The sequence below is a fragment of the Schistocerca gregaria genome, chromosome 7 (genome assembly GCF_023897955.1).
Source record: "Schistocerca gregaria isolate iqSchGreg1 chromosome 7, iqSchGreg1.2, whole genome shotgun sequence".
Taxonomy (NCBI): Eukaryota; Metazoa; Arthropoda; class Insecta; order Orthoptera; family Acrididae; genus Schistocerca; species Schistocerca gregaria.
In genome coordinates this window covers 203,773,978-203,786,305 of record NC_064926.1, presented here as the reverse complement: position 1 = coordinate 203,786,305, position 12,328 = coordinate 203,773,978, and the positions used below count along the sequence as shown (strand labels likewise).

At 42.5% G+C, this 12,328-nt stretch overlaps 1 protein-coding gene across 1 annotated transcript in view; it reads left to right on the top strand.

Annotated features, from left to right (window-relative positions):
• LOC126281464 (uncharacterized) overlaps positions 1 to 12,328 on the top strand; it is a 115,391-nt gene that overhangs the window by 41,731 nt on the left and 61,332 nt on the right. Inside the window, exon 2 of the mRNA XM_049980456.1 lies at positions 6,230 to 6,382. Coding sequence (XP_049836413.1) covers positions 6,230 to 6,382 — 153 coding nt within the window. The remainder of the gene's footprint in view (positions 1 to 6,229; positions 6,383 to 12,328) is intronic.

Sequence of the window (12,328 nt, the reverse complement as noted above, 5' to 3'; positions counted from 1 at the left end):
CCGGCTGCCCACTGGCCAAAGTTGTAAAGCAGACAATGCTTAGTGGCTCCCTGGGACGCCACGGCAGTCGCAGCTCCACAAAGTCAATGCCTGTCCTTTTGTCACCCCACAAAGGAACATTCGTCATAACATTTCTTGTTCCCCCATCTCAGCTCCAGCGCGTTGCGTCTTCTCACATACCCTAAACATTCAGAAAACAATGCTTCACCATTTTAAAGAAAGGGAATTTCATAGGGCACCATACTACCAGTCACTGTGATCTTAAATAAATATTTCCTTACGCATATACCATCACTCCCATTCTTTAAATTAGTTAATATAAAAATTAATGGAAAAGGAATGCAAATTTGCCTGCTGCATTTCAGTTTGTTTCTGTATAATGATTGGTGTGCATCTACACTACACTGGAATATGAATATTTACTGTGTTTCATTTGATGTGTGTGATGCAAATTACTCGAAACTGAATCTGATAATCTGTAAATCAAGTTTAATAGAAAGAATAACTATCAGTGATACACAGAATGACTCCCTCATGAAATAATTACAACACGTCAACTAACTATCGCCCAATGAATCCGCGTCTTGTAAAAAAAAAAAAAAAAAAAAAAAAAAAAAAAAAAAAAAAAAACTCTCCAATTTTACTAAATATTTACAAATCAATACAGTTTCGTAACTCAACATCACAAAGTTCGTTTTGGCTCTGCGACTGATTCTTGTCTGCACTATGGACAGCTCTATTTCTACATAATAAATCACAGCTTCATATCCCTGTAAGAAAGCATTGGGCGGCAGATAGACTTACACCTCATTCGTAGCTACTTTCCAAAAGGAATTATTTTGTTATCAAAAACTGCATCTAGCTACCCACGCAATAGTGCAAGTGATGACATACACTTCTGTTACGATTTACCTTCAAAGTGAGTCGAGAAATGTTGGCAAATGAATAAAAAGGTTGCTTCAAATAGAGATAGTACTATGTTTTTTTTTCATAATGAAAATGAAACACATTAACTTTGAAAACTGTGGTCTTCCTATGGCATTATCATAAACAATGAAAACTGTTTCAGACAAACAGTACGTAAGTTACGAAATTTACCCTCTACTTTTCTTATGAAATACTTTTAACTGAAATGTAGATGATGCACAACAAATATCAAAATTCTAAACACATGAATGATAATTTTGCAATGCATGTCAAAGGACATCTATTGTTGAGTAAAATGCAATCTCTACACTACAGTAATTCACAGCTGGCGCTTGCAGAAAGTATAAACTCTATCCATATCACATCTTTCCAAATGTAGAGTCACTCCATGAAATAATCTCAAGAAATATCTTCTATCCTTCGTTATAGCAGGGAACTAGGACTGTAGATAAAATAACAATATATCGATATTTTCCAAAAAGTATCGATATTTATAGGCTTAATTTTTTCCACACGATCCAGAATAGGTATCCCAATCACGCAAAATCGCCGTAACCATTAAGGCAATCCTCCCTCATCTATATCTACATCTACATTTATACGCCGCAATCCACCCAGCGGTGTGTGGCGGAGGGCACTTTACGTGCCACTGTCATTACCTCCCTTTCCTTTTCCGGTCGCGTATGGTTCGCGGGAAGAACGACTGTCTGAAAGCCTCCGTGGGCGCTCTAATCTCTCTAATTTTACATTCGTGATCTCCTCGGCAGGTATAAGTAGGAGGAAGCGATATATTCGATACTTCATCCAGAAACACACCCTCTCGAAACCTGGAGAGCAAGCTACACCGCAATGCAGAGCGCCTCTCTTGCAGAGTCTGCCACTTTGCTAAACATCTCCGTAACGCTATCACGCTTACCAAATAACCCTGTGACGAAACGCGCCGCTCTTCTTTGGATCTTCTCTATCTCCTCCGTCAACCCGATCTGGTACGGATCCCACACTGATGAGCACTAAAGTATAGGTCGAACGAGTGTTTTGTAAGCCACCTCCTTTGTTGATGGACTATATTTTCTGAGGACTCTTCCAATGAATCTCAACCTGGTGCCCGCCTTACCAACAATTAATTTTATATGATCATTCCACTTCAAATCGTTCCGTACGCATACTCCCACATATTTTACAGAAGTAACTGCTACCATTGTTCCGCTATCATATAATCATACACTAATGGATCCTTCTTTCTATGTATTCGCAATACATTACATTTGTCTATGCTAAGGGTCAGTTGCCACTCCCTGCACCAAATGCCTATCCGCTGCAGATCTTCCTGCATTTCGGTCCAATTTTCTAATGCTGCAACTTCTCTGTATACTACAGCATCATCCGCGAAAAGCCGCATGGAACTTCCGACACTATCTACTAGGTCATTTACATACATTGTGAAAAGCAATGTTCCCATAACACTTCCCAGTGGCACACCAGAGGTCACCCTATCGTCTGTAGACGTCCATCCTATGCACCAGTTCAAAGATACCCGTTTGGTAAGACACCGTGTCCTACTGCATGAAGAAATCCATAACTGACTGCTGCACCTTCTCGTCCGACCCTTCAAGGTCTTTTTCAAGAGACCGAAGGCGTGATAATCGCTTGGGTACCGTTCTCTAGTGATGGAGACACCAGGTTCCTTGAAACCAATAAGCTATGGACCCTGCCAATCAAAGAAGTACAGGATGAGCATATCCTTTCCAGGAGATGGCTGGCTCTTGAACTTCTTGCGACGAGGAGACAATGGATGACACCACTGCCCCATACGCATTCTTCATTCTCTGATGGATTTGTACCGGTGTCTGTTCTTCAGCAGCCAAGAAACAAATAACAACGCGTTGGTCATGTTTGGATGCATTTGGTAATAATATTGTCATAGTTCACGTTTTAGCACTTACCGGACGCACGTCGGAAAGGCACGAATGACACACTCATCCCTTACCTACATGTCGTTTCTTATACAGGGTGGTCCACTGATCGTGAACGGGCCAAATATCTCACGAAATAACCGTCAAACGAAAAAACTACAAAGAACTAAACTTGTCTAGCTTGAACGGGGAAACCAGATGGCGCACTGGTTCCACCGCTAGATGGCGCTGTCATAGGTCAAACGGATATCAACTGTGTTTGTTTTAAATAGGAACCCACATTATTTATTACATATTCGTGTAGTACGTAAAGAAATATGAATGTTTTAGTTGGACCACTTTTTTCGCTCTGTGATAGATGGCGCTAAAGTTACAAACATATAGCTCACAATTTTAGACGAACAGTTGGTAAGAGGTAGATTTTTCAAATTAAAATACAAAACGTAGGTACGTTTGAACATATTACTTCGGTTGTTCCAACGTGATACATCTACCTTTGTGAACTTATCATTTCTGAGTACACATGCTGTTACAGCGTGATTACCTGTAAATACCACATTAATGCAATGAATGCTCAATACTTGAACACGTGAGGCAATACTGACCTTACGACTTATCTTAGAAGAAAGATTAAGGAAAGGCAAACCTACGTTTCTAGCATTTGTAGACTTAGAGAAAGCTTTTGACAATGTTGATTGGAATACTCTCTTTCAAATTCTAAAGGTGGCAGGGGTAAAATACAGGGAGCGAAAGGCTATTTACAATTTGTACAGAAACCAGATGGCAGTTATAAGAGTCGAGGGACATGAAAGGGAAGCAGTGGTTGGGAAGGGAGTGAGACAGGGCTGTAGTCTCTCCCCGATGTTATTCAATCTGTATATTGAGCAAGCAGTAAAGGAAACAAAAGAAAAATTCGGAGTAGGTGTTAAAATTCATGGAGAAGAAATAAAAACTTTGAGGTTCGCCGATGACATTGTAATTCTGTCAGAGACAGAAATGGACTTGGAAGAGCAGCTGAATGGAATGGACAGTGTCTTGAGAGGAGTATATGAGATGAACCTCAACAAAAGCAAAACGAGGATAATGTAATGTAGTCGAATTAAGTCGGGTGATGCTGAGGGAATTAGATATGGAAATGAGACACTTAAAGTAGTAAAGGAGTTTTGCTATTTGGGGAGCAAAATAACTGATGATGGTCGAAGTAGAGAGGATATAAAATGTAGACTGGCAATGGCAAGGAAAGCGTTTCTGATGAAGATAAATTTGTTAACATCGAGTATAGATTTAAGTGTCAGGAAGTCTTTTCTGAAAGTGTTTGTATGGAGTGTAGCCATGTACAGAAGTGAAACATGGACGATAAATAGTTTGGACAAGAAGAGAATAGAAGCTTTCGAAATGTGGTGGTACAGAAGAATGCTGAAGATTAGATGGGTAGATCGCATAACTAATGAAGAAGTATTGATTAGGATTGGGGAGAAGAGAAGTTTGTGGCACAACAGAAGAAGGGATCGGTTGGTAGTACATGTTCTGAGGCATCAAGGGATCACCAATTTAGTATTGGAGGGCAGCGTGGAGGGTAAAAATCGTAGAGGGAGACCAAGACATGAATACACTAAGCAGATTCAGAATGATGTAGGTTGCAGTAGGAACTGGGAGATGAAGAAGCTTGCACAGGGTAGAGTTGCATGGAGAGCTGCAGCAAACCAGTCTCAGTACTGAAGACCACAACAACAACAACATGCTCAAAAGGATGTTCACCAACCTCAATGTATTTGACAATACTTGAAACGACATTCCTCTCAACAGCGAGTAGTTCACCTTCCGTAATGTTTGCACATACACTGACAATGCTGTGACGCATGTTGTCAGGCGTTGTCGGTGGATCACGATAGCAAACATCCTTCAACTTTCCCCACAGAAAGAAATCAGGGGAAGTCAGATCCGGTGAAAATGCGGACCATGGTATGGTGATTCAACGTCCAATCCACTTGTCATGAAATTTGCTATTCAATGCTTCTTCAACCGGACGCGAGATATGTGCCGGACATCCGTCATGTTGGAAGTACATCGCCACTCTGTTATGCAGGGAAACATCTTGTAGTAACATCCGTAGAACATTACGTAGGAAATCAGCGTACATTGCACCATTTAGATTGCCATCGATAAAATGGGAGCCAATTATCCTTCCTCCTATAATGCCGCACTATACATTAACCCGCCAAGGTCGCTGATGTTCCACTTGTCGGTGCCATCGTGAATTTTCCGTGGACCAGAAGTTCATATTATGCCGGTTTCGTTACCGCTGTTGGTGACTGACGCTTCGTCGCTAAATAGAACGCGTGCAAAAAATCTGTCATCGTCCCGTAATTTCTCTTGTATCCAGTGGCATAACTGTACACGACGTTTGAGTCGTCTCCATGCAATTCCTGGTGCATAGAAATATGTTACGGTTGCAATCTATGTTGATGTAGCATTCTCAACACCGACGCTTTTGAGATTCCCGATTCCAGCGCAATTTGTCTGCTGTTGATGTGCGGATTAGCCGCGACAGCAGCTAAAACACCTACCTGGGCATCATCGTTTGTTGCAGGACGTGGTTGACGTTTCACATGTGGCTGAACAATTCCTGTTTCCATAAATAACGTAACTATCCGGCGAACGGTCCGGACACTTGGATGGTGTCGTCCAGGATACCGAGCAGCATACATAGCACACGCCCGTTGGGCATTTTGATCACAATAGCCATACATCAACACGATATCGACTTTTTTCGCAATTGGGCAATGGTCTATTTAACACGGGTAATGTATCACGAAGCAAATTCCGCACTGGCGGAATGTTACGTGATACCACGTACTTATACGTTTGTGAGTATTACAGTACCATCTAAAACAAAGTGAAAAAAGTGATCCAACTAAAACATTCATATTTCTTTACGTACTACACGCACGAATATATAATAAAAAATGGGGATTCTTTTTTTAAAAAAAACGGAGTTTATATCTGTTTGACCTATGGAAGCACCATCTAGGGGGCCAACCATAGCGCCATCTGGTTTCCCCCTTCAAGCTAGACGAGTTTCGTTGTTTGTAGTTTTTTCGTTTGATGCTTATTTCGTGTGATATTTGTCCCAGCCACGATCAATGGACCACTCTGTATTCCGCATCGAAGTCGCGCTACGTTGCTTGTGCGCTGCAGCAACGTCCTCATACGTAAACCTTCTGATCGCCTCTGATATTTTGTTTAAGCGCTGTACAGATAATCATCTGGTCCTAAATTTGGTACATTACAATAGATTTTTTTTAAAGAGGGAGCTAACTTCAGTGTAGGTAGGCTTTTTGTAAAATGGAACATTTCCGCTGTTGTGATTGCTTACTTTGTTGTTCCAGGACGGCTACACCGTGAAGGACATGCAGATCAAGCCGTGCGAGGGCCACAAGAACGTCGTAGAGCTGAAGGGCCTCATGCCCGAATTGACTCCGGAGTGCACCTTCAAAGCCGTAGGCTGCTACCAGACAAACATCACAATCGAATCTTCCTGGGTAAGTTCTCTCTGTGTCGTAAAGTTTCGGGGATTCATGTCCTGAGACAAATTACTTTGCTAGGAAACCGCAAAGGACAAAATTTTCAAATTCTATGACATTTACGCTATGTAAATTGCTCAAAATTCTTTCGCTCCTCCCTCATATCGTCCATCAGGCCTTGATTATCAACTCTAAAAAAATCAAAGTGCGCTCCTTTAATTTTTCTCAATCACAGATAAGGCGTAGGCTTTAGTTGTAGAAGACTGCATTTTGGTAGTTCAGGAAACATTCGAATTTCAAACTCATCTCGTCGTCCTTACGGAAATGTCCGACACTCCATGATTCTACCACTTCTTCCTCCGAGGAAGCAGAATAAAGTCATAAGGTACCACGGCAGAAAAAATCAGGGCGAGGAGTGCAGGACAAAATGTGGTAACCCGAAGATTCTTTCTGTACAGAACGAACCGGGGTGTTGGTTGCCATGGAGCGAAAAGATTCCCTTGGAGCTCTTTTCCTGCGATACTTTGTCTCGACAGTCTATGGTGACGTCATGAGATACTGGTAGTATGCTACTGTGACGGTTCTTCTCTTACGAGCTTATTATGTTCGTATAGCACTAAATGATGGAAAAAACTAAAGAAGGTTATTTACTCATGGAAACACGGAAAAATTTTTAAAAGGGTGAACCTTTTAAAAATAGAAGCAAGTATTAAAGTAATTAATCGCATATCCGGTTAAAAGAAAAAAAATGTACTTGGTTTTAATCGAAAACATAAAGTCTCCGTTGGGGAGGTGCTACACTTCTACTGTGGGTAGTGGGCCAACAGATTGAATGGCAGAAGCTTTATTTTTAAATCATAATTTTTATTTTTCGTAGTTTGGTTCCCCGTACAGAAGAAATGCGTTTCCCTGCAGAGTCGTGGCTAGGCATATGCTTGTATGATACCGAATACCACCGGGTATTGCTGCCAGCACACGCCGTCATCTCATGCATACCATTCTCACAGCGAGTAACACTGACCAGGTGACGCTTCGGTGAGTCATCGCTGACGAGGGTACACTTCCAGCATACATTCCAGCACCCAATCACAGTGCTGCGTATGGTCACGTGGTGACTGCCAAGAGTAACATTGAGAACTAGACCGGCACCGAGCTTTCGACTCATCCCAGGCATCACACGTTGTATCCTCTACATAAATAAACGTGGCATGTCAGCCGGTTTTTGAAAATTATCTCATTGTTCTAGTTTATTAATTTTATACACTCCCTGATGCCCAAATACTCTAGTAGTCTTATCCTCGTCAAATCGTGAACAATATTGTTTTTGTCGCTGGCACCTACGGTGATAACAAATATGCCTGAGCATACAGAATGGGATTTTCACTCTGCAGCGGAGTGTGCGCTGATATGAAACATCATGGCAAGGTTCGCATGAGAGCTTCTGTAAAGTTTGGAAGGTAGGAGACGAGGTACTGGCGGAAGTAAAGCTGTGAGGACGGGGCGTAAGTCGCGCTTGGGTAGCTCAGATGGTAGAGCACTTGTCCGCGAAAGGCAAAGGTTTCGAGTTCGAGTCTCGGTCCGGCACACACTTTTAATCTGCCAGGAAGTTTCATACCTGAGCATATTTACACTTTTTTTTCTTTAATATTTATTTCTAACGATGGTCCATCACCTACGTAACTAAATGGACCGTTTCTTGAGTCAATTTTTTAAAAAAATTATACAAAAGACATTTATGTTTTGTCCCAGTGCATATTTATGATTTTATACTTAGATGAAAGCTTCTAAACAACTTGAGATTGAAAAATTAGAAGAAGCTGCCTAAAAATTACTTCTTCGGCAAGGAGAATCTCCGATCTCTGCCGCAATCCGTAAATCAAAGAATTCATTGGTGACAAATAAATATTTGCACCAAAGTTCCCAGAATTCGAACCCAGGTCTCCCACTTACTATTCAGGTACGTTAACCATCTACGGCGAAACGCAGAAATAGTGTCTGCTCTTTCGTACATGTCCGAAAGAACAGACACCACTTACATTGATGTATATGCGCTATGAAGCATAATAGCGCAGAGCAGTCTTCGTCCGACTACGTGCGAGACTTGGCGTGACTGAACGAGCAAGCCGGCCGCTGTGACAGGGCGGTTCCAGGCGCTTTAGTCTGGGACTGCGCTGCTGCTATGGTCGCAGGTTCGAATCCTGCCTGGGGCATGGGTGTGTGTGCTTGTCCTTAGATTAGATGGGTTTAGGGGACTGATGACCTCAGATGTTAAGTCCCATAGTCCTCAAAAATTGTTCAAATGGCTCTGAGCACTATGGGACTTAAAATCTGAGGTCATCAGTCCCCTAGAACTTAGAACTACTTATAACTAACTAACCTAAGGACATCAAACACATCCATGCCCGAGGCAGGATTCGAACCTGCGACCGTAGCGGTCACGCGGTTCCAGACTGAAGCGCCTAGAACCGCACGGCCACACCGACCGGCCCATAGTGCTCAGAGTCGTTTGAACCATTTGGACGAGCAAAAAGGGGAGTAAGGGATAGGTGACGCTACTTTGCTAGTGTGTGGCAAATGGGAATTTGGATTGAGGAGGGAGGTATGCTCGGGTAGTCCATACACGCGCCGATCAAAAAGGGCCAAGATGGCTTAGATAGTTAACGCATATGCCCAGTAAGCATGAGACTTGCGTTCGAATCTTCGGCTTGATACAAATTTTCATTTGCCGTCAATGAATTCTTTCATTGCCCAATGCGGCAGAGATTGGAATTTCTCAAAAAAAAAAAAAAAAAAAAAAAAAAAAGTTCAAATGTGTGTGAAATCTTATGGGACTTAACTGCTAAGCTTACACACTACCTAACCTAAATTATCCTAAGGACAAACACACACACGTATTTTCTGTCCGGCCGGCCGTCGTTGCCTGGCTTCCTGATTTCTAATCCTACTCTTACAATGTAGGCTTTCAGGCCGGTGTTGACTTCAGTTGAAACTTCCGGGCTAAGAGGCCGCGGTCGATGTATATAATTTCCACCTGACGTTTCGTCTCCATCTGCGGGAGACATCTTCTGAGGTCGTCCGGCTACTGCCACTGAGGCTCCAGGTACTCTCGCATTTATAGAGCGCATAGAGGGCACCGCCATTCGTCACGTGATGCCGACGGTATGTCTATCTTTGGAAGGCGTCATCATTCTCAATTAAGAGTAATCGATTGTCATCCTGCTTTTAAAACTTCCTCTTTTCTATTAAAAATTGTTATGGTATTTGTGAATCTCTATTGCTTCTCCATACATGCGCGCATGATAATGGGATGTTCGTGCTAGAACGCTTGTCTCATAAAATTTAATTTCGTGGTTCCCATCTCGAGAAACATGCTCAGCTACGGCCGATTTTTCGATGTGTCCTAAGCGACAGTTTCTTTTATGTTCGGCTAAGCGGGTGTTTACACTTCTTTTCGTTGTTCCAATATATACTTGTCCACAACAGCATGGAATTTTGTATACCCCAGGTGTTGCTAGGGGGTGTCGGGCATCTTTTGCAGTTCTTAAACATTCCTTAATCTTCTTGGTGGGTCTGAAGATTGTTTCGATCCCATACTTGGCCAGATCTTTCCCGATACGGTCCGTGACTTTATTAATGAAGGATAGGAAAACTTTTCCAGTTGGTGACAGTTGTTGCTCTGGACTTCTGGCTTCTTATCTTCTTTGATGGAGGGCTCGACCAATTTCCTTGCAGGTTTATCCGTTTTTCATGAAGGCCGACCGTAAGTGATTTACTTCATCTTGTAAGTAAGCCCGGCTCGCAGATTTTGTTGGCTCTGTCCACCAAGGTTTTCATGACACCTCTTTTTTTGCCTAGGAAGATGGTTAGATTCCTTGTGGAAGTGAAACGTCTCCTTTGAAAAATTATTACAAGACTGTGCTTAAACTGACACAATATTTTTTGCGCAACGCAATCTGACTTTCAAAAATCTCTACAAAAGAATGGCCCTGACTAACATTAACCTATACATTTCACAAATCACTTACTCAAGCTACTGCAATACAGGAGCGCCACTACTGCCAACTAAATAAAAGATTCAAACTACTGAAGGCACTAACTACTGATAGGCATAGTTAGCAAATGAAAGATTTTAATACAGAACAAATAATGTATTTACCTTAATAGTCATAATATATATATCAGTTCGTGACACCAATTCTTACAAATTTCAAAACTCCGCCATCTCTCTCCTCACGTCCACCACTGCTGGCGGCTCACCTCCAACTGCGCAACGCTACGCGCTGTTAGCATCCAGCTGCCGCTGCCCAACACTACAATGGCACACGACAATGCAAACTAAACACACACTGCGCACAGCACAGCAAGTGATTTTTCATACCGAGCGCTAAGCGGCGTTACCAATAAGAAAACCTAAACAGCCTGCTTACAGAAGTATCGATCCGTGTGAGTGTTTTTTCTATATACCTTGTGGCCCAGCGTTCCATCCACCCGCTTAATTACCGACACATCCAAGAAATTGAGTTGACCGTTGTTCTCTGTCTCCATCGTAAACTGTATCTTCGGGTTAATGCCGTTCAGATGCACCAAGAAGATGTCCAACTCTTCTTCACCATGAGTCCACACTACAAACGTGTCATCAACGTAGTCAACGTTGCGGTACCATTTTGCGGGCTTTTTTCTGGCAGTCTGCAGCTCTCGCTGTTCGAAGATCTCCATAAATAAATTGGCAACTGCTGGTCTGGGAGGGCTTCCCATCGCCACCCCGACGATCTGTCCGTAAAACTCGTTGTTATACTGGAAATAAGTTGTCATCAGGCAGTGTTTAAATAAAGCCACTATGTCACTCGTAAAAAAATCTGCTATACAGGGTGTTACAAAAAGGTACGGCCAAATTTTCAGGAAACATTCCACACACACAAATAAAGAAAATATGTTATGTGGACATGTGTCCGGAAACGCTTAATTTCCATGTTAGAGCTCATTTTAGTTTCGTTCTTCCACCTACGCTCAATGGAGCACGTTATCATGATTTCATACGGGATACTCTACCTATGCTGCTAGAACATGTGCCTTTACAAGTACGACACAACATGTGGTTCATGCACGATGAAGCTCCTGTATATTTCAGTCGAAGTGTTCGTACGCTTCTCTACAGCAGATTCGGTGACCGATGGATTGGTAGAGGCGGACCAATTCCATGGCCTCCACGCTCTCCTGACGTCAACCCTCTTGACTTTCATTTATGGGGGCATTTGAAAGCTCTTGTCTACGCAACCCCGGTACCAAATGTAGAGACTCCTCGTGCTCGTATTGTGGACGGCTGTGATACAATACGCCATTCTCCAGGGCTGCATCAGCGCATCAGGGATTCCATGCGACGGAGGGTGGATGCATGTATTCTCGCTAACGGAGGACGTTTTGAACACTACAATGGCACTACATCGAAACTCACAAGAACATCACTTGGGCTGACGTTAATCTCCCTTAGTTTTTCAATAAAATGCGCCAAGTTTTTAATGTAACTGTTCGTCCTGCCAGTGTGTGGTTGCAGCATTCAGATGGAGACGAAACGTCAGGTGGAAATTTTATACATCGACCACGGCCTCTCAGCCCGGAAGTTTCAACTGAAGAGTTCTAATCCTACTGTTTGACTACTGTACGGAAACAGCTCCAAATAAACGTGAAGTCGCTGCCTTTGTTGTGTCTTCTGTCCTACTCTATTCCAATTACTACCCTATTCCAAATCAGTGTAAGTCCTTGTATCGTTCTACGTATGTGGTTGGTCTATTTCATTTCTGTACGATCTAGTTATCTAGTGGTGAGCTTCTACACTTTAGCAGTTACAATTTTAACTTGCTTGTTTAGGACGCACCCTGGCACAGCTGTATCTGTTAGCCGTCAGTCTGTCATTGCTGTATGCCCCATCTGGCTTCCACTACATCGCTTATTAATTATAAACTGCCA